This window comes from Daktulosphaira vitifoliae, unplaced genomic scaffold, assembly GCF_025091365.1.
Source record: "Daktulosphaira vitifoliae isolate Bord-2020 unplaced genomic scaffold, ASM2509136v1 Scaffold_5, whole genome shotgun sequence".
NCBI classification, from domain to species: domain Eukaryota; kingdom Metazoa; phylum Arthropoda; class Insecta; order Hemiptera; family Phylloxeridae; genus Daktulosphaira; species Daktulosphaira vitifoliae.
Window position 1 is genome coordinate 6,895,541 of NW_026099576.1, and position 23,500 is coordinate 6,919,040.

At 30.5% G+C, this 23,500-nt stretch overlaps 3 protein-coding genes across 5 annotated transcripts in view; 1 reads left to right on the forward strand and 2 right to left on the reverse strand.

The window, feature by feature from the left end:
* LOC126908542 (uncharacterized) overlaps positions 1-4,208 on the reverse strand; it is an 8,810-nt gene extending 4,602 nt beyond the window's left edge. Inside the window, exon 1 of the mRNA XM_050690711.1 lies at positions 3,261-4,208. Within this exon, the coding sequence (XP_050546668.1) occupies positions 3,261-4,128 (868 nt within the window). The 5' untranslated portion in view covers positions 4,129-4,208. The remainder of the gene's footprint in view (positions 1-3,260) is intronic.
* A 7,189-nt stretch (positions 4,209-11,397) lies between these two features.
* LOC126908538 (uncharacterized) lies at positions 11,398-13,404 on the forward strand. Of its 3 annotated transcripts, none has more exons than XM_050690704.1 (5): positions 11,398-12,051; positions 12,125-12,441; positions 12,503-12,635; positions 12,692-12,973; positions 13,125-13,404. In XM_050690704.1, the coding sequence occupies exons 1-5, from the start codon at positions 11,871-11,873 to the stop codon at positions 13,316-13,318; spliced, it is 1,107 nt and encodes a 368-aa protein (XP_050546661.1). In that variant the 5' UTR covers positions 11,398-11,870; the 3' UTR covers positions 13,319-13,404. The 3 variants fall into 3 exon arrangements, with proteins under 3 accessions (XP_050546661.1, XP_050546663.1, XP_050546662.1); XM_050690706.1 differs by having other exon boundaries at positions 13,147-13,164; XM_050690705.1 differs by lacking the exon at positions 13,125-13,404 and adding an exon at positions 13,056-13,080.
* A 3,326-nt stretch (positions 13,405-16,730) lies between these two features.
* Positions 16,731-18,341, reverse strand: LOC126907212 (uncharacterized protein K02A2.6-like). Its single transcript, XM_050688323.1, has 4 exons — positions 18,158-18,341; positions 17,801-18,087; positions 17,020-17,737; positions 16,731-16,918 (listed from the first exon to the last, which is right to left on the reverse strand). The coding sequence occupies exons 1-4, from the start codon at positions 18,339-18,341 to the stop codon at positions 16,731-16,733; spliced, it is 1,377 nt and encodes a 458-aa protein (XP_050544280.1).
* Positions 18,342-23,500: the final 5,159 nt, after the last annotated feature.

Consider the following 23,500-nt stretch of genomic DNA (forward strand, 5'->3'; position numbering starts at 1 on the left):
AATATTTTAATGTAATGTTTTAATACAATTATATATGTATGTAAGAGGTAAATATTGTCTTTTCTAATGGACGCGGGCGCGGCGCGCTGTCTACGTACATCATAAATATAGTATTATAGTGAGGCGCGTATGATCTTATTACATATGGTTAAGTTTTGCTCTTAATCCATTCAATCTACGAAAAAATTGTATAGAACCATATCGATTTGAAATTTTATTAGCTACATTTTTGTATAGAAGTACTTTTGAGATAAATTTAGTATTTTCAAAGATAATTTAATAAACGTGAAAAATCGCACTTAAAATCTAAGATGGCGGAAACTTCCGGACCTATGAGGGATGGCGAATTTTTTTAGGTGAATCAGGAGCCTATAACCTAACTTTTTGCAAAGTTTCAAAACTTTCCGATTTAATTCCACCAAAAATCGTTTAATGACTGGACTCGTTGGTAGTTTCTCTAAATCAAATAGGAAACCTCGGTGCCTAATGTAAATATTGCCCAACCATCTATATCCCGTTGTCCCCTTAGAATACTTTCGTCGGCCATTTAGGCTCAACTCCTAAATAGCCACGTAACGCATGCATTTATAAATTTTGTTTTACCCATTTTAATAGCACTCAAGCTTGTAAAACTTTGTTGTTGAAATATACATTAGAGTAGAAACGTTTTTCTTTTTAAGAGTAGTAAACGCTCTAATTTCCCCCAACCTGTAACGCCAGTTAGAACACATTACCAACAATTCAAGCCTATTAATAAAAATGTGTACTAGCTATTAATGTGTTTGGAATAACTTTAAAAATTTATAAATGCAAACAAATATGAATTCTATTTATAAACTAGTTAAGTATACAAGTGTTCAGTAAGTAAAGAATCAAATCAATTCTTATAAACAATGAGAACAATAGAAACCCGTCACTTACTGAACACTCTAATGTGATATCATTTTTAAAAATAAAGTTGATATCTCTAGTATACATATACGGGATGAATCGAAAAAGTGCTTAGTAATTGATAATCAAGAAATATACGTTACTAAAATAATCAAAAAAATATTTCTGAAATTATTTTTATTTTATAAGTAATCTGAGTCAGTGGCGTGCCCAGGGGGGGGTGGGTTAGAGGTCATATCCCTCCCCATTTCGTTTTTTTTCTAGCATTGAGTACTTAACAGCAAAAATTGAATAAAGTTGTAATTATTACATTGTATATTTGTATAACAACATTACATTATATCATACAAAACACAAAATATTAATAAATATTTTAATGAGGCTTGACCTCTAAAGCCCCCTCATTAATCTTTTTCTAATATTTTCACCCCTATTAAATGTATTTAGTTGTATTAATACCTATTAGATAAGACATCTCTCCCCATTTAAAATTCTTGGGCACGCCACTGATCTGCGTACTTAATTTAATTTATAAGTGATTTAATATAAACGAATAATTTTGTATGTGGAGGTTGAAGCAAATGTGCTGTAAATTAAATATAATAAATTTTCAGAATAGTCATTTGAAATATTTTAATTCTTTATGAAATAATATATTTTTGATTTAGATAATGCAATAATATTGCCTCAAAAAATTATTTTACTGTATCGTTTATTTACATGATATTTGGAAGACTATTTTTAGTTTACACTCATATAAAATTAGTATTTATCTAAATATGACGTACTATATCCAGAATTAACCTATCAAATATAAAAACAGTGTTCACTTGTCCAATTTTTGTTTATTTAAAAAAAAATTAAAATATTTTATAATTTTTATTGTAAATTGGTGGTATTAAACTTTATATCATTTTACTGCATACAAATTATAATGGTTGGGAAGATCACACTATTTAGTATAAAGGAAGCGAATCATACAAAATATATTAAGACACCAACTGAATAAATTTGACGAATTAAAAAAAAAATAAGAAAAAGATTATGATTGTTGTTTGGGAATGTACAATTTAGCGTTTAGTTGAGTTTAAACAATATAGTGTCAAATCAATTACCTACTCTATCGGTTGTATCTTAATATACACTACACTTAAATGATACTATAAATAAATAAACTCACACATACACACATATGCATTTATAACATTGTGTCTAATGTATAACATGATAAAAAGTAACCGTAAAATGAAAAACCCAGCACAGGGGGTCGCGGCACAGTGGTGACGTGGCATAGATGGATCAAGTATAATGATATCTGACAGTGATTAAAATCACTAACAAAAAAAAAAGCTTCGATGCAAATCTTTAGATAGTGTTTAATTTAAAAAAATTGGTGTATTATTCCAAAAGCCACATGATCTGCTAGTTCCTTATTAATATCCTGATTAAGATATAGTATGTCAAATGAAAAAGAGATTATTAAATAATATTATTAAAAATTGTATTGATCCATATATTTTTTAAAAAGTTGTAGCATTTTAAAGTAAAAAATGTAAATTATAAAATCGAGAATTTTCACACAAAAATAGCATTCGGTAGGCATTTTCACCATGAAGACAAGTCCAAAGGTCAAATTTTTTTTACATTACATTAGCTTTAATTTAAGATATATATAAAAATGTCAGACCTTCCGGAACATTTTCAAAAGTTAAGTTGAAAAAGTTGTCATTTTAAATCCCCCCCTGTGGGCAGATAAAGGGTCATATTTACTAAAAAAATATACCAAATGATAGGTAAAGACATCAAACATCTATAAAAAAAAAATTATATTGATATGTTCATTTTTGAAAAAGTTACAGCACATTTTAGTAAAAAAAATTGAAAAAATTTCGAAAATTAGCGATTTTTAAATTTGTAATTTTTTTGGAGGTTTCCCCCATTTACGGGGAAAGAGGGAAATTTTTTCAATTTTTAAGGGTAATGTCTTCGACTAGATATGATTTGTGATCTTTTGACGTATCGTTGAAAGAAATCCGTTCGGTGAGAGCTGAGAAAAAGTGGTGACAGACACAAAAAAAAAAAAAAACGCATCATAGTAAAACCAATACCTTCTCAGCTTCGCATCGAAGCTAAAATAAAAGCAAAATATTAAATTAAAAACAGAAAGAATTAGATTTTCAAAAGTTGAAAAAGTAATTATTTCGGTTTATAGTAAGCGTTTATCATCAAACAAGCAGATGGACATCATTAAATTATCAATCTTGAAGAACTAGAACTACTTTAAATAATGATAAAGATAACTACCCCTTCAATGATTAATTTTAGACTTAAACATTTTTAAGTATTATCATTAATTTAAAAAAACGTACTATCAAGAACTTCTTGTGGTATCGGTACATCAATCATCTGAATTTCTGGGTTAAAATAGAAGCCTAACTTGTAATACTTTTCTATAACAATCTTCTTAATTTCGTTATCTAGTTTTTTCTTCAAATTTTCAAAATTAAAATTTTTTTTTTGGTTATTTTTTATTGTATATACTTTCTTATAATCTTCCGTTTTTGCACTGGGAATTTTAAAGTGACATATTTTTGGTTTTACTTGTATTTCACGATTAATATCTTCTATCATATTCGGAAATATAAATTTAATGTTTTCTAAGATTTGATTACAAGTATTTGGATTATTTTCTGAAGGAGCTTCACGAAAAATAGTATTTTCTACTTTTTGTAAACTTGACAAATAACAATATAATATATAATCATCTAATGTGGATTTTAAAGGAGTACCATATAACGCATCTAAAGAAATCAACGATTCTTTCATGACTGTTGCCAATAAAGTTATTTTCTTAATTATTTTCAATAAATCACTTGTGCATTCATAGGGATCTTTTTCTTGAATAAAAACTCCTTGACATTCATGACAATAATAAATAACCATAGAAAATATTTTTTTTAAATCATTAGCGTATGTACAAAGTAGAAATAAAGCAGCGGCTTGCACTTTTTTATTGCTCGAAAATCTATCGGAATTTATAGTAATATGACTAAACTCAAATGTTTGTTTATCATATTTTACAGACTCTACGTCAGTAAAATGTTGCCATCCATCATTTTCGCAAATGCTATTAATAATTGCTGCATTTCTTTGCGTAGAAACATTTGGAGCTCCAACAAACACAACAATTACGTATAGTAATAAAACACAAAATTCATGCAACTTAATGGAAAACATTTTATCGTATTCAGAAAAATAAAAACATAAATTTCTCACTATAAAATAATTTTTCCTTATTAATAAAAATTGTGAAGAAAATTCTCAGAAGTTTAAAATTATATAAAACGTTAAATACCTATTGTGTAAACAACATCTATTTAACTATAGTATTTTAACTTTATTTAAATTTGTGTATATTTATTAATAATCTAAATTTTATTACCAAAAGAATTTAGGTTAGTTTTAAATTTTAAATGACGTTTAAAAAGATAAAATTCTAATATTTCATGTGTTCATACATAATTTTAAATCATTCATTGTATACTTTTAAGTATTTTTGAAGTAACTTTTCAAATAATTTCAAAAAAAATATTTAAAATACCATTTTAATTTTTATCGTTTTTATTTGTTACTTATTTATATAATGTAGTCAGACAGTCTATCAATCATTTTCATGTACTTTTTAAAGTGACTATAGAATTATTGATGTACAGAAAGTCCTAGTTAAGTTTTTAATGTCAAAATGAGACTGACTACATTTTTTATCACAAGTCATATTGGCTTTAAATATATACTGTCAGTACTAGTGTGGCTGATAAGGCTGTATCATAATACATACTTAAAATATTTAATTTCTCATCAGTTTATCTCTTTCAAAAAATCATTATTTTGTTAATGAAAACTTTAACAAGCCAAAAAAAAAAAAAGATAAAAATCTATCAAATTAAATGCCCTTAACAGAAAAATTAGATAAGGATAATAATCCGGTTTAAAAAAAAAGTGTGTCGTATAAAAGTTATATATATATAATTTATTTAGAAACAAAAATTTATATTGATCCATACATTTTTCAAAAAATTATAATAATTTTAAGTTGAAAAAATAAAATATAAAATCGTAAATTTTAATACTAAAATTGCATGTTTTTATATCTACGGCAACTATTTTCACATAGAAAATAAGTAGTCGGGACAAAATTTTTTTTTTAACTTATAGTATATAACATTAGCTATATTTTAACATATGTTTGAAGCTCGGAGTATTTCCGGAACATTTTCAAAACTTTAGTTGAAAATGTTAAATTTTTGTGCAGAAGTTTCTATTTTGAATCCCCCCTGTGGGCAGGTAAAGGGTCAAATTTTCAAAAAAATTTTATAATATGAAAGGCAAATATCTAACGTTTTAATAATAAAAAAAATTAGGTTGATATGTTAATTTTAAGAAAAAAAAGACGAAATTTACCGATTTAAAAAATTTTAATATTTTTGGAGATATCCTTTATTTACGGGGAACGAGGGATTTTTTTTCAAATTTTAAGCGTAATGTCTAAAATAAATACTATTTGTGATATTTTGACATATTGTTCATCAAAATCGGTCCAGTGAAAGCTGAGAAAAAGTGACAACAGACACAAAAAAAAAACACATCATGTTAAAATTAATACATTCTCAGCTTCCCAACGTAGCTGAAATTAATAAATAAACACATCATTCGCTTCGAAGCTAATAATATGTATTATTAATAGTTAAATTTATAAATTACCGAATTTTAGCTTCGATGCGAAGATGAGAAGGTATTAATTTTACCATGATGTGTTTATTTTTTTTTTTGTGTCTGTCACTACTATTTCTCAGCTCTCACTGGACCGATTTCTTTTAACAATACGTCAAAAGATCACAAATTGTATCTAGTTGAAGACATTACCCTTAAAAATTTAAAAATTTTCCCTCGTTCCCCGCAAATGGGGGAAATATCCAAAAAAATTACAAATTTAAAAATTGACAAATTTTGTCATTTTTTTCACTTTTTTTTCTTAAAACTTCCATAACTTTTTCAAAAATCAACAAATCAACATAATTTTTTTTTAAACTAAAACCTTAGATAATTTCCTTTCATTTGATATCATTTTTTTTTGAAAATCTAACACTTATTCTGCTCACAGGGGGGATTTAATAAAATAGAAACTTTTTTACAAAAACTAACTTTTTCAACTTAATTTTTGAAAATGTTCCGGATATACTGCGTCCTTTAAACATATATCAAATTAAAGCTTATTTTATGTACTATAAAATGAAAAAAAAAAATTTGTCCCGACAATCTATCTTCTATACGCAAATGGCTACCATATTGAAAAATATACTATTTTTGTATGATAATTATGGGTTTTGTATTTTATTTTAATAGAAGTTGATGTTGCTTTTGCAATTATCCATCAATTTTTTAAAATTAAACACTATCTACAGATTTGCATCGAAGCGTTTCTTATGATAGTGATTTTAATCACTGTCAGATTAAATCTATACTGGACCCTACTATGCAATGTCTCCACTGTGCCTCGACCCCACTGTGCTACCGTTTTTTTTTGTATTTTTTTACTGAATGGTTTTATTTTAAAGTAATTAAAGTAATGATATAATATAATCTTAAATCTCAATACACCATATTATCTTTGTTAAAAATATTTAAGACTTACTAATTTTAGCTTCGATGCGAAGCTGAGAAGGTATTAATTTTACCATGATGTGTTTATTTTTTTTTTTGTGTCTGTCACTACTTTTTCTCAGCTCTCACTGGACCGATTTCTTTTAACAATACGTCAAAAGATCACAAATTGTATCTAGTTGAAGACATTACCCTTAAAAATTTAAAAATTTTCCCTCGTTCCCCGCAAATGGGGGAAATATCCAAAAAAATTACAAATTTAAAAATTGACAAATTTTGTCATTTTTTTCACTTTTTTTTCTTAAAACTTACATAACTTTTTCAAAAATCAACAAATCAACATAATTTTTTTTTAAACTAAAACCTTAGATAATTTCCTTTCATTTGATATCATTTTTTTTTGAAAATCTAACACTTATTCTGCTCACAGGGGGGATTTAATAAAATAGAAACTTTTTTACAAAAACTAACTTTTTCAACTTAATTTTTGAAAATGTTCCGGATATACTGCGTCCTTTAAACATAAATCAAATTAAAGCTTATTTTATGTAATACTAAATGAAAAAAAAAAATTTATCCCGACGACCTATATTCTATGCGCAAAAGGCTACCGTATTCAAAAATATGCAATTTTTTTATTAAAATTCTGGGTTTTGTATTTTATTTTATTTTAAAATATCTTATTAGGGGAATAAACTGACTTTCATGAATATTATATAATATCATTGACATAGAATAAAGTTCATAAGACATATGAAATTATACTTATTAAAATTTTTTTACTTTTTTAAAGTCGAAAAAGTAATTTTTAAATTTGAGTTAGCTTAAATAGCCAATTTTATCATACAACAAAAAGCAACGAACAGTTGCCGATTGGGTAACATCTTGATCTTTCACGCCTAGGGTACGAGGTTCAAATGCGTCTGTGACTTCTAAAATTTTGCATTTTTTTTTTTAAGTTAAAATAGAATTTTCAAATCATTTGATATCTATCTCATTTAGATTCAATAATTTCAATAAATATAAAGGATCTTATCACTATAGTCTTCCCTCCTGAGAAGAAATTGATATTCATGTTAATATTATTTTACTGTGGTTCTTTTGTGGCTACGATTTATTTTGCCAACCCTCACTAGACCTAGTTTTTTCAACGATACGTCAAATGATTCATTTAAGTTTATGATATTTAAGTTATTACTCTTAAAAATCAAAAAAAATATTCCTTATTCAAATAAAAAGTAGCTTAACCAGCTTTTTCCATACAAACAATTAAAATCATGAATTTTTAATATTCTTAAAGGATTTATTGTCGAATTAGATTTGATATGATAAAAGTATTCAACTACAAAAGTAAATAATTTTACTTTATAATTTATTAATTTTTTAACTCTATTTATGTGTGCTACTACCAGTCTATAATATGCCAAATTTTTTTGTAATATGTTGCTATATAAATCATAAATTTAAAAAAAAAATGATTTTTAGTTTCACCTGAAGTTAACGATGGATTTTTACAATTATAATTATATTTTTGATAATACGCTCAATTGAGTAAATATTTTTAACTACTTTGGTTTGATTGGTTCATTTAATTAAAGTAAATTATTAAAATTAATTAAGTTCTGAATATTTCAATTGCAGAATTTTTTTTAACACCAAAAGTTATTAGGATATGATTACTATTCTTTCTATTTCAGTTATCTATTACGATAAAAATGTAAAAAAATCGAATTTTTCTGACAAATGTACTGTAATTAGTAATTATAAAATTTCCAGATTGCATATTAATCTTAAAAATTTCATNGTAATTATAAAATTTCTAGATTGCATATTAATCTTAAAAATTTCATGTTTTTCAATTTAATAATGTCAATTTCAAACTTGCAAGTTGAACTATAAGTTATGGTAACAAATTCATTTTTTAGCTTCGATGCGAAGCTGAGAAGGTATTTTTCATTAAAACTTTCACTTTAAAAGACAATAAAAAATAGGTTCAAAATGATTACCTTTAACATATTAAAAATCAAAATCAGTATTAATTTAATACAATTTTTTTTGTTCTTAATTATTTTTTTTTATATGTAAATACTTATTTTTTAATAATAAGTAATAATATTAAAACTTAGAAGTAATAGAAAAAGTTTAATTGCACATTTGAAAACATCACGAAAAGTTTATTTAGAAAAGTATATTTTTTTTCTGATGAAAGTTCCTTTTGTTTAGTGTATTTATTCATAAATAACAAAATTTTTTTATTAAAAAGTATTGCATCAATTCCTTTAAATTTGTATACGCATTAAAAGTATATGAATATACAACTCCTTTTTATTTTTATAATATCTCCGTAAAAATTACAATATTATATTATTGAATACCACTTTCATACTCAATTTAATTACTGTAATTATTATGTATTCATATATTATAATTATAAATCGGGGTAAAATTAAGGGAATAAGTGTTATTGTTGTTTTTGAAATAATCTACCAATTTCATTTTTTTCTATTTAATGATATTATTTCAAACTTGCAAGTTGAGTTAAAAGTTATGGTAATAAATTCATTTTTTTTTTTATTAAAACTTTCATTTTACAGGACAAAAAGAAGTTGGTTCAAAATTATTACTTTTAATATATTAAAAATCGATAATAATTTGAAAATAATTAATTATAAAAATTATATATTATATAATTAAACGAATTACTAATCTGGATATAATTAAGGAAATAGGAGTTGATGTTGGGTTGAGTTTTGAGTTTTAGTCATTAAATTTTTGCCCCCATGTAAAAAATAGTTCCGGCACCTCTGAGTTACATTAACTTTTTTAGAACTACATCAATCAAATACGCTGCAGCATTGAATTCATTATTTCTAATTTTAATCAATATGCCTACCCAACCAAACCTATAAATTTATGAAATTATTAATTTTTCAAATATTTTATAAATGCCCTGGTGTTTTATTAGAAGATTCCATTTAGGAGTACAGTCTATTAAACTATATTGTATCGTTTTTCCGAAATTGGAATATATACGAATACTACATTATATTTGACAAACATTTAGAGATACGAATACATCTTATATACAAAAATCGTTTATTATTTAATTATTAACAAATTCTTTGAGAATTTTTAGTCCATGTGTTATACAGTATATTACAATTTATTTTATACTCTTTTTGTGATTTATTTTTGTATATATTATAATCAGTCACCCCAGTATACATAAATGTTGTTATAACTGTTTGATGTCATAACTGTATTTTTGGTGGTCGTGGTCGGGGGGGGAGTCATACGGAGGGCGTGGTTTCTCGATTGTGGGGGTAATGACCGTTGTCAAGGTCACACAGTTGCCACGGGGGCAGTCCTCTTGGAGGTAAGGGGGTCAGCGGAACAAGCGGACCTTCTGGCGGCCAGGTTAAAGGCGGCCCTGCAGGAGATGGACGTGCGGGTACAACGTCCCTCGATGACCTGCACCGTCCTCCTCCTGGATGTGGAGGAGTGGCAGGAGGAGCAAGATGTGCGCCAAGCACTGAGCGCCGCCCTGAATTCTCCGAATGGAGAATTGCCGCCGAAAGTGGGACCTATTACGGTCCTCACTAACATCGACAGTAAAGGGCGGTATGCGAGATGCGAGGTGCCCCTCAAATTTGCTCATCGCCTGGCAGGTCTAGGCCGAGTTCGGGTCGGATGGACGTCCTGTAGACTGAGGATTCTCGATTAGGGACCTCAGTGCTACAGGTGTCTAGAACGCGGGCACATAGCCCACGCGTGCAAGGGACCGAACCGGTCGAAGGCCTGCTTCAGGTGTAAGAAGGAGGGGCACCTCTCCAAGGACTGCCCTGTTAGAAGAAAAAAAGAAGAAGGTCGGGTTCTTAATCCGGCGAACAATGGAGAAGACTGCCTNTCCGGCTAACAATGGAGAAGACTGCCTACCCCCACCACCACATGGTCCAACCCGGGCAACGGACTCTCTAGTGGGGTCCGGCTAACGAAGGAGGCTACGCCGCGCTGGGATTCGGCTCTAGTGTGAACTTGGGACGGGTCACAGCGCGGTGGTAAGAAGAAGCGAAGGCGACGTGGGCCGCCCTGAAGCAATGCCTAACGGCAGTTCCAGGGCGGTCAACATTAAAGTCGAGAAGGAGGGAAAAAAAAAAGGTCACATAGTTGCCGTGCGGCCCAGCGGGCCCAGAAAGTCATGAATTGCCTGGCGGGACTCATGCCCAATCTGGAAGGGCCGAGAGAGATACGGCGCAGACTTTTAGTCGTACACTCGGTCCTCCTGTACGGGTCCCCGGTTTGGGCTGATACTCTTGAGTATTCGTCCAAAAACCGTGAAGCCCTGCTCAGGGTGCAGAGGCGGGCGGCGATCCGGACAATTTCGGCGTACCGAACGGTGTCCGGAGTGGCGGCGGGTATCCTGTCGTCACTGCCGCCCGCCGACCTCGCAGGGTCATCATATATTCCGATTCCGTCTGAAATTAATAATAGAAAAGCAATCATCAATCGACAGAATATCGATCAGTCTTGTTTCAAGTGGTCCATTTTAGCGAGGCACGTTGGGGTTAATAATAATACACGTGTTAATCAAAAATATTTTAATGAGGAACACAGGTATGATTTCACAGGGTTGACGTTCCCCACACCCGTGTCCTAAATTAAAATATTTGAACGACGAAACCCTAACGTGTCTGTCAATGTGTACGGCTTGGAACGAGACGACGTTAAGATGAAGTGGCTGGTGTATCCTCTAAGAGTCGCCGACCAAGAGCAACAGAATCATTTTGACCTGTTGTACATCGGTGACTCTGAAAAATCACATTACGCATACATTTCCGNACATTACGCGTACATTTCCGATTTTTCGAGGCTCGTGCGCAGCAAAAAAACTAATCACAAATGCCGCATATACACTTGCAAACGTTGCTTCACCAGCTTTGATGATATGCCTATAAAGCATATTCTTCGGGGTCAACAAGCTATGGAGCAACACAAGTTGATATGCGGCAAGAACAAGCCTATTTTACTTGTTATGCCGGTAGAGGGAAGTAAGGTTGAATTTGACGCGTGAGTAAAGACGCAACGGTTACCGTTTGTCATCTACGCCGATTTTGAGGCCTTACTTGAGAAAACAGACGATCGTATGGGTGACTATACTAGGACTGTGCTCAACCCTCGGTGAGTAAAGCGATCTATATCTTAAGATCGACGTGTTGTTGTTGGCTGATGTGTTTGAGAACTTCCGCGACATCTGTATTTCAACATACAATTTGGACCCGGCGCACTATTACAGCGCGCCTGGTTTTAGCTTCGATTGTATGTTGAAATACACCAGGATGACGCTGGAGCTCTTGAACGACTACGACATGCTACTGATGGTGGAACAGGGAATTCGTGGTGGGCTAGTGCAAGCCGTCAAGCACTATGCAAAGGCCAACATTTCTAAGACACCCGATTACGATCCGTCAAAACCAGAATCATGGATCGTGTACCAAGACTGTAAGTAATCTATACGTATATATATAAACGCGCAATAATTGAGCGGTGGTTTAATAACGTTTAATGTTTACAGGCAATAACCTTTACGGTTGGGCTATGAGCCAGCCCATGCCGTACGGTGGCTTCCGGTGGTATAAAGGAGTAGACCTTCTGGCTGACCTCCAATCGTTGTCGGACACTGGTAATACGAGGCGTATATATGAAGTGGACGTATCGCATCCACAAGAGCTGCATGACGAGCACAACGACTTGCCGTTCTTGCCTGTCAACGATGTATCGCCGGGTTCCAAAGAAACCAAACTCATGGCCACTTTGAAACCCAAACAGCGGTACGTCGTACACTATGCCAACTTAAAACAGGCAATCGCACACGGACTGCAAGTCGATAAAGTATGTATAATTAACCTATAAACTATAAGCGATGATACTAATATAAATATTTGTACTGCAGGTGCACCGCGTTTTAGAGTTTCAACAAAGTGCTTGGTTGAAACCATACATTGAGTTGAACACTGAAATGCGGAAAAAGGCGGCAAATGCTTTTGAAATTGCATTTTTCAAACTAATGAACAATGCCGTCTTTGGTAAGTGCATGCTCAATGCTAAAGTGGGTTATTCGATAATTTTTTACATTTTATAGGGAAAACAATGGAGAACATGCGGAAACGCATCCGCATTAAGCTAATCTCCAGTCCCGAACGTCTAAGCAAGCTCGTAAACCAACCAACCTTCAACGACTGTATCAAATACGGTGAAAGGTTGTGCGCCGTCATAATGGACACAAAGATGGTCAAGTTTATCAAACCAATATACGTCGGTTTAGCAGTGCTTGACATTAGCAAGACGCTAATGTACAAGTACTTCTACGACGTATTGAAACCACATTATGGCAGTGCAATCGAATTGGTTTACATGGATACTGGTGAGTACAACCGTACAGTAGAAATATTTTTTATATTTATATATTTTTAATTTTTCTCAGACTCCTTCATATACCTGCTCAGAGTAGGCGACTTCTACCAGGATTTAGCTGGTAGCCCCNCAATATTTATATATTTTTTAATTTTTCTCAGACTCCTTCATATACTTGCTCAGAGTAGGCGACTTCTACCAAGATTTAGCTGATAGCCCCGATTTACTGGTGCACGTGGACGCATCTAGCCTGCCCAAGGATCACCCTTGCTACTCCACCGATAGAAAGAAGATGCCCGGCTTGTTTTCAGACGAGACCAGTGGCCTCACTCTCTTTGAGATCGCTGCACTTTGATTAAAGTGGTACGCATTTGACATGGAAGGCAGCGAACTCATAAAGTCTAAGGGGATCCGCGGGCACGTCGTCCGGAACCATCTGTCTTTGGACGATTACAAACGGTGTTTGTTCAAAGACGATGGTGACGATGGNTTGTTCAAAGTCGATGGTGATGGTGACGATGCGTCAAAATGAGCATTGGCTGGAGAGAATGTCCGTGCGGTCATCGAAGTGATACGTGGTGGTCAGTCTCCACTGACATTATCGTTACCCTACACTCCGTACCGACAGAACGTGTCAATCCGTTCGTTTGAGCACGAGGTACAAACTTTACGTACAACCAAGTTGGCGCTTAACCGATTCGATGATAAGCGCTACACGCTCGACAACAGAATCGACACGTTGGCCCACGGACATTATGCCATACCACCACCGGAAGACCTATAGTTTTTAAGTTATTATCATTGTAAAAAAATATTGCTAAGAATTGAAATTTTTTTTTTTTGTAAATATACATGTATATAAATAGTTTTAAAAATAATTTTTTAATGTAACATAATGTAGTAAGAAATTGTATTTTTTCTAAAAAATATATGTATATGCGTATACATATCTGTAAATATATATATATATATATACTACAACGTTTTTTTCTCTTCTGTACAGTACAATAGTTGTATGTGTAAGATGCCATAGTATTTAAACTATAGTTACGTAATGAGATGTCACATTTTGATTGTAAGGTATTATCCACCAAAACTCCGACACAGTGTCTCTACTACTTTTATAAACAGCCCACTGCATACCATACATAGTACAATGTGCTACAAATACCATATTGTATACTAAATTTGCTGTATATATTTAATGTGTAAAACTCTTCTTTGTACTGCTTAGTACTACAGACTTATATTTAATATTCATTATACACAAATACATATAGTGTAAATAAATAAGACAAAATTGTATAACATAAAAAAATAGTATATTTTATTGAATTTTTAATCTTATAAGTTTTTTTTTTTTATTTTATATAAATAAGTTTAAAAAACAAGACAAAATATTAACAAATTACTGAAAATCAAACAAATATGCATTTCTACTTTTACCTCTATATAATAAATGTAATTTGTCATCATTGTTGATATTGTAAGCTTCGATTTCTTCATTAGTTAATTTCAATCTCGGAATAAACACATTCATATTGTTGAATAGACAACCAACAACGACAACCCCATTTCGTGTGATTGTATTTTTCATAGACATGACTTTGTATGGCGTGTGTTCCTCCAGATCACTTAATTTTCAATATCTTTTTAATGTACTCTGATCGTTCAACTGTTTCTTTAATTGCTCCATTCTAAAATAAAAAATTAAGAAGTATTAAACAACTCTAAACATAACTAGTAACCAAAGTCAGTAGAAAACAGTTTAAATGAAAAATATATATAAATGTATTACTTACTTTATTTTATATCAAAAGTCTTAGAAATTCTNGTATTACTTACTTTATTTTATATCAAAAGTCATAGAAATTCTCCAGAACAACAAATAATCAGACAAATGGTTTTTGGTATAATCGCTTTAGAAAAGATAATGAGTGAATGAGTCTGAAATTGATGTGACGTTCTTTTATAGGGATCAAAGATCTTGTTTAGACAAGTTTGGGTTGGTTTAAACAGGTACTACACAAACGATGTCGGAAATATGCTGACCTAAGCGTCTGATAAACGATAATAGCAATAGTTATCATAAAACGCGTAGGCGTGAAAAAAGACAACGTTGACCTAAGCGACTAGTAGACAATGATAGCAATTGTTCTCATAAAATACTGACGCCTATGAGCGTTATAATATAGTAATACATTTAATGCCGGAAATATGCTGACCTAACCGTTTGGTAACCGAAGATAACATTCTTAGAAATTATAACGACAGACGTTGTCTTTGTTTTTATAAAATGTAGACGTTAATTAGCGTTATAGTATGAAGATACTTTTAATGTTTGAAATATGCTGACCTAATTAGGTTAGTTTAATTTAAGTTTCATTACACCAAGTTACATTAAATCAAATGGTGATTGCTTTGTTACTGTTGACGGTGTACTATTGTAAGAATTTATAAATCTTAATATTTTTTCTTTCATAGATAGCCTGTTGTACTTATAATCCAATAAATATTTATTTAAGTATTTCTTCGCTGTTTGAACTCCCCTTTCAGCTTGTCCATTGACTGACTATGGTATGGTGGTGACTTAATTATTTTTATATTACACTCCTTACCATAATTATTGAAAACATGAGAATTAAAAGGCGGGCCATTATCAGATACAATTTCTCCTGGTAACCCAAAATATGTAAACATACTTTGTAACACTTCTATTACTTTCTCTACAGTTACTCTATTCATTAATTTGACATCTGCAAATTTACTAAATGCATCAACCAATAATAAATAAGTATTTTTACTAAAATAGAAAAAATCTATGTGGACCCTTTCAAATGGTTTACTTGTTTTTGGCCATCTATATGTCACTACTTCTTTAGGTACATTTTGCGTTTAAGGACAAATCTCACACCTTTTTACCGTCTCTTCTATATCTTTAGCCATATTTCTCCACCATAGTATTCCTCTTGCCTCCATTTTCATTCGCACAATACCATTATGATCCTTATGTAGTAGTTGTAACACCCTTTCTTTTAAATGCTCTGGGATAACAACTCTATCGCCAAAAAACAAACAATCATCCTGCAACCCTAAATTATTTTTCATTTTAAAATACTATTTGCATTCCTCTAGTTTCCCTTTCCAACCATTTTTTACATACTCGATTACTTTTAACATTGTTTTATCCTCTTTATATCCTTTTCTTATTTCTTCTATATTCAAATTAAAATCATTCATAATACTTAACCTGTTTATAGAAATTTCTTCAATCTCAGTTTCTGTTTTTAAAGGTAACCGTGACAACGCATCAACATGCACCATTTATTTGGCTGCTTTATATTTAAAATCATAATCATACATCGATAAAAATACTGACCATCTTTGTAGTTTAGATGCAACGACTACTGAATTACCCTTATTAGGACTAAATATTTCCTTTAACGCCTGTGAGTCTGAGCATAGTGTGAACTTATTTCCATAAATATATTTATGAAATTTTTTTACTGCGAACGCTATCGCTAACGCTTCTCTATGAATCTGTGCATAATTTTGTTCTGCTGGTGATAATGTGCTAGATAAAAAACAAATAGGTTTTTCTTCTCTACAAAATAATTGCACTAAAATTGCACCTACACCATATGGGCTAGCATCCGCATAAACTATGATGGGTTTCTTTGAATCATATATCCCCAACAATTGGTTATTTAGCAGTAATTCTTTACTTCTATTAAATGTCTCGCTACACTTTTCAATTCACTCAAATTTCACTCCTTTTTTAATAATTTATGTAGTTCATGTAATTCACTACTTAAATTTGGTACAAATTTACAATAATAGTTTAGTAATCCTAAATATGCTTTTAACTCATTTAAATTTGTAAGTTCTCTAGCTTCCTTAATTGCCTCTAACTTTTGTTTCATTGGTCTGATACCCATTTCATCTATTGTGTGCCCTAGATAATTAACACTGCTTTCAAAAAATTTACATTTCTTTAAATTTATCCTGATATTAAACTCATTTAATCTAGTTAAAACTTCATCTAATTTTTTTTACATATATCTTTATCTATTGCACCAATTAAAATGTCATCTAGGTAACAAAATACATTCTCTACCTTAGATAACACCTGATCCATAACAGATTGGAAAATAGCAGGCGCACTGGATACATCAAATGGTAATCTTTTGTACCTAAATAATCCTTTTAATGTATTTATAGTTAAATACTCTCTACTATTCCTAGACACATCTAGCTGCTGGTATACTCCGGATAAGTCCACTACACAAAATATTTTACATCCTGATAAACTAGCAAACACGTCATCAGCTTTAGGTAAAGGATAATGTTCAGTCTTAATTGATTTATTTATAGTTACTTTACAATATATACAAATACGTAAACTACCATCATACTTTGAAACTACTACTATAGGACTCGCCCAATCACTATCCTTCACAGGTTCTAGAATACCTTGTTCCACCAATCTATCTATTTCTTCACCCACTTTATCTCTAATACTAAAAGATACTGAATAAGCTTTATGAAATATAGGAGTAACTCCTGGTTTTAATACAATTTCAGCTTTATACTTTTCTATACATTGACCACCTTCTTCACTCACTACTCGTGGGAATTTACTTTTGATATATTTTAAAATAATATCATTATAATTTGTATTTAGTTCAGTATTACTTACTAATTTAATAACACCATTTCCTTTTAATTTATTTAGCCATGATCGACCCAACAATGGAGAAATACTTTTTGTACTCTTAATTACCAGCAAGTTTTATTTATATACATCATCAACAGTATCACACAAACACACATTTACAGATATTGTTCCAATAATACCAAATAACTCTCCTGTAACAGACATGAATTTAGAATTTGTTATACATAGGTTTGATTTACTAAATAATTGTTGATAAGTATTTTCGCTTATCACAGAAGCACATGCCCCTGTGTTGATCTCCATATCCAATTTAATACCATTTCCCATAACCATAATCTTTAACGGACCGTCTACTAATTTATTTATGCTGGTATCACTTGTTGACACAACCTGTCCTACCATTTGTTCTGATAACTCTTTTATAACATCTGATGATCTGACTTGACCTTGATGCCGACGCCAATTTGAATTCGAATATTTTTTTTTTTTTTGATTTTAACTTTGTGTAACAAAAACGTGCAAAATGCCCAAACTTAGAACATTTATGACACTGAATCATTTTTGCTGGACATTCAAAAGTTGACGCATGATTTTTTCCACATTTGCCACATGTGTTTTTATTATTATTACTTCCATAATTATTTAGTTTTCGTACCGCAAACTGATTTAATGGTTTTTCTTCAATTTCTTTTTCTGCCATCTCCCAGCACGTCGCTATTTGGCAAGCACTTGCAAAAGTTAGCTTACTTTCCTTTGATAGCAATGCCCTGAATTTGCTTTCTCTGACGCCAAACATAAAACGGTCTCTTAAAGCTTCCTCCAAAAATGCTCCAAAGTTACAATTTTGAGCCTTTGACTTAAGTTTCACTATGTATTCTACAATACATTGCCCTTCCTTCTGATCTTCTTTATGAAATTTATATCTCTCCGAGATTTCATTGATTTCAGGTGAATAATGTACTTTAAGCTTACTTATTAATTCTTTATAAATTAATTTTTTTGGACTCTTCTGGTACGTCAATTTCTTTAATACCGAATATGCATCATGTCCGATAAAAGATAATAACGAAGCCACTTTTTTAGTTTCTTATACATCATTAAGCACAAAAATTTGCTCTAACCGCTCTATATATTCACCAATATCGTCTCCCGGGACGAATTGCTCTATGCTTCCAAGCATACTTTACGTTTAATTAATTATTTATTTTTATTTATTTATTTTTTTTTACACTTTATAAGTAAAAAAAAACCCAAAAAGAAAAAAGAAAATACGCGGTTTGATCTCATCATCGTCGCCATTTGTTAGGTTAAAGCAATGATGTTACTCCGTTTAGAATTAATAAACAACTGATTATATTTCCGATAACACATACACTACACAATGCTTTTTTACTAAATTATTATCATATTGTAATCATATATACTTGTTTGTCAATTTGTATCATATTAATTATAATTGTCTCTGTATTATTTAAGTATAAGAAAAAGGTGATTCAAGTATATACCACTGAAATTACTAATGGGCAACTCTGACTCATCTATTTTAGATTATATAATTCGCCAATATGAAAAACATTCTAAATTCTTTTGGAATTGTATAACTTTATTTATCTGATTACCTTGAGTCAATGTGAATCATTAGACTCCCATTATTCATTTATGTTGGGGGGTGTTAAGAACCCCTGAATATTATTTTATAGTTGAGTACAGTATAGAATACATGATCGTCCGACTGTCGTCGAATACAGGAATGTGCTGACCAAGGGATTTAGGGCAACCATGGGCAAAGGACTTTCACTGTAGGTACCCTACAGTCAGTCTTGGTTTAGTATGCGCTAGTTACATTCATTCTATATCATTATTCTATTCATTTGTAATAATATTAATAATTAACGTTGAATTGTATTATTTACTGTTTAATCACATTATATATTTTACATTTTAATTGAAAAGTGAGTGTTTTCGTTTTTTTATTAAGTTTAATTCCTTTACCACGTGGGCCCGCACAACAACATACTTAAGTTTTATTTCACAGATCAAACTCGTAAGAACTTTGAAAATGATGATCGCAATATTCACGTTACTATATCCAAAGCACAAAATGAACGGAATACGGGTTTGCACTGCCTTTTTACAATATTTTTTACCCCCAAAAATCATCATTGTCTAATTTTTACAGTATAACTGTTTATTGATAAATAAGCATAAAATACAGAGATTATTACAGATGAATAGAATATATAAATCATTTTGACATAATATATAACATTAACATAGTTTCTTACTAATAAACCAGGATTAATACAATTTATTTAATTATTAAAAGTAGAATAACAAAGATGACAAAAATAATTTAAATTCTTCCTCTCGGGAGGAACTATTTATAAAAGTAACTACTAATCAATTTATGATAGAATCGCGTGTATTATAATATACTAAATAGTGTGTGTTTGTTAAATGTTTATTTAAATTATTTTCTAGAAAAGGATCATGTCCTTCTAAGAATATAATGTATAATTATTCCATGTTATGGTAATGAAGAGTATATTATGACAGTTTGTTCCTTCAGTAGCGCGAGGACCGAGTTTCAAGATTTTAATTTTACCACAAATAACCAAACTTATGCCTCATGCTAAATTACCTAACATGGAACGAGAGCGTTAAAAGCATTTGGCCTTAGTTGATCCGAGATTTGATGATGTGTCATCAGTTGATATGTTGATCGGTACTGATTTATATCCACTTTTATCAACACAAACAGTGGATATAATACACAATCCAGATTTACCTTCAGTACTCATTTGGGTTGGATTATTTTCGTTGCAAAGGTTATCCGAGTCGTCATTTAAATCGAAGCTAGCAATTGAAAACTCAACACAAACATTTTTTCCTTTAAAGAACCGTCCGTTAATATAATACCCACAGCTGAGGAAAATATTAGCCAGAGGTCAACCGGTGACATCACTGTTCCGCGATGCAAAACAAAAGACGATACATTAACTCAATATTTCGTAAGAATTTGTTAGATGAATCATGGGAGCGGTCGATATTACAACATGGGAAAAAGGATATACATGATCACGGTTCATATAGTATGATGGTTTTGAATAGAGTACAAAATGTTCAAAGACAATTGGAAGGTGTAGCGCGAGACAAGCGTAAACGAAAACGGCGCATAGTAGTCAATCGCGTCATATAACTCTGTACAAAACCAATCTTTCAATTATCTTATTCCTTTCTTTTTTTCCATAATGTTGAAACATTAATAAGGTTGCAAGTGGGCTTTTTATATATTGGCCTGTAACAACAACGTGGTTTGCCACTTGCATAACGACTAGCTATAGTAGCAAGGGTTGCCACCACCTAGGCGAGGTGTCACATCTATCAGATATGATTAACGGACCATAGGTGGAATTTAATTTTAAGTTAATTAAAAGTATATTCTAAGTTAATATGTCGTTATATGTATAAATTACTATAATACCTCATGGTTTATTAAACACAATTATGACAATTAAAGCTGTTTGTGGTTGATATGTAAAACATATCGTAGCCCGTGTCTAGATTAAGGAATAGGGATAAATACACGCGAGTAATTAAGTTACTCGCGCAATGAAATAAATATTACGGTTGAAATTAATAAGGAAATTTAATTTAATTGTTAAAAAAAAAAAGAAACATGGACAAAAATGCGAATGCATCAAAAACCATGTCTACAAATAAAGGCAATACAAATAAAATAAAATATTTAAACAAAACAAACAAATATATTACAAACATCACGGACGGTATTGGAACACATCCGTTAATGTTAATCGGAAATTAATGAAGAACACCAGGAGAGGTCTGGACACTCGCTCCTTAGCGTTGGCTAGAAGAAAAGGGAAATACGTGCTCTCCACACATAAACAAAATTAAGTTAATTTATGATAAAATAAAATGAAATAAAATAATTGATAAAATATAGCTCATTACACAAATATAATATATAAAAGAAAACGATACCCGGTCTCTGAAGAGACCCATCCGATGGTCTGGATGCTTCGTCGAAAAGACCTGGCCGTTCGCCGTTGGCAGCTCTACTCCATCATTGTAAAAAAAGTGTCAATAAATAAATAAACGTGTGCACCCTAGCACGGTCAATGACAGAAGAAAGAATAGAGAAGAGTCAACACCGATCTAACGGCAATTTCAAATCGATAACGGCCAGTCTTTTTGGAAGGGATTAATACTGATAAACAATTCGATTTTAATTATATTTCTCTTTTATCGCCTTATCTAGCGGTCAGAGGCAAAATAATGAGTGGTTGACACCGCTGTGTCAGAAAAAGGTTCTTTCGCGCGATAAAATAAATAAGTAGACATAACAAAAAATCATAAACGGTCCACCTTCGAATTTGTGACGTTACAAGGTATAAGAGAATAATTAAAGATTAACTAATAACTAACAAATCAAGAAATAAATGAAACTTGAAAATCATTTTTAAAAATACAATATTTATTATTAGATAAAATATATAAATTATTATTTTTTGAAAAATACAATAGTTAGCGCACAAAAAATAATCTTGAAAAAAATTAAATTTTATTCTTTGGAAAAAAATTTGAAAATTTTTTAAATAAGATCTTATAAATTATTGTGTATCAATTAAATGTGATACGAAAATATACTGCATCTTAAGTGTTTAAAATTAAAAAAATATTTTTTATTAAATAGTATTAAAATTTAATAATACAATTTTTTTAAATTAATCAATTTTTAGTCTATGATTTGCCTATTTTTTTATTTTTTTAACCTAAATTAAACAATTAAGATAGATTGATTACAGCGTAATCTGATATATTATTAGTAATTATGATAAAACTCTATACGAATTTTTATATTTTTGTATTTTGTAATTCTAGAGCGTTTTGAACACAATATCGAAATAATGTTTTTAAAAATTACTAAAAGAAAAAATTATTTAAAAATTTTATTCGTAATGTTAGTCTTACGCATATTAAATAATTAATAATTGCATATTGACGCTTAATAAATTACATTTTTGTTAATACACATCTTAATATAGACACGGTATTTTTAGGTATGAATATTACAATAAATAATAAAAAAAAATTTTTATATTAATTCATTTCATAGCATAGTATCACTAATTGTATAAATTTATTGATATGAATCTTGAACTATTTGTTTTAAAATTGACTATAATTTATTACAATATCGCCAATGTAGAATGTGAAATTGAAGAAACATCATACTTAAATTATTTAATTGAAATAGGTGATCATTTGTGTATTCAAAATGGATGGAAATCTATGGGAAACTTACACTTGAAACTTGATTCCATTGGATTTTTAAGAGTCCAAGATTTAGTAGCGCAAAAACTCAACGACAAAAATTTGCTAAGTGTTTTCTATAATATTATTGATATTTTAAACTACAGGTATAGCGAAGTACTTTCAACATTTGTAGAATTATTAAATATTGTTGTTGATATATGTGTACACTTTTTAGACGCTAATGTATTGGAAAACTTTAAAAATTGTACAATATTACTAGTAAAAGTAATAAACAATTCATTGACAATGTTTGATAATATATACAATGCTATGACATTTATAAGTTATATTGACTTTAAACTTGTCTATCCCGAGTTAGAAACTAACCCGTACACAATAGTTGATTACATTTATGAGATAAAAAGCCATATATATTTTAAAAAAATCCAATCCGAGTATCATCATGTTGATTATCAAGTATTTATAGAAACTAAAGAATTCATTAGTGATGTATCTAAAATTGCAAATAACTGCTTCGAGAAAAATAAATCTATTATAAATACTGGTGAGAAAATTGAT

Coding starts and splice junctions, on each gene's coding strand:
- LOC126907212 (XM_050688323.1), bottom strand. CDS start 18,341: ATGGCAGAAAAAGAAATTGAAGAAAAACCATTAAATCAGTTTGCGGTA. Junction 18,088..18,157: donor TAAGTTTGGGCATTTTGCAC/GTTTTTGTTACA, acceptor GTCGGCATCAAG/GTCAAGTCAGATCATCAGAT. Junction 17,738..17,800: donor GTATTATTGGAACAATATCT/GTAAATGTGTGT, acceptor CTGGTAATTAAG/AGTACAAAAAGTATTTCTCC.
- LOC126908538 (XM_050690704.1), top strand. CDS start 11,871: ATGTTGAAATACACCAGGATGACGCTGGAGCTCTTGAACGACTACGAC. Junction 12,442..12,502: donor ACGGACTGCAAGTCGATAAA/GTATGTATAATT, acceptor TTTGTACTGCAG/GTGCACCGCGTTTTAGAGTT. Junction 12,636..12,691: donor AATGAACAATGCCGTCTTTG/GTAAGTGCATGC, acceptor TACATTTTATAG/GGAAAACAATGGAGAACATG.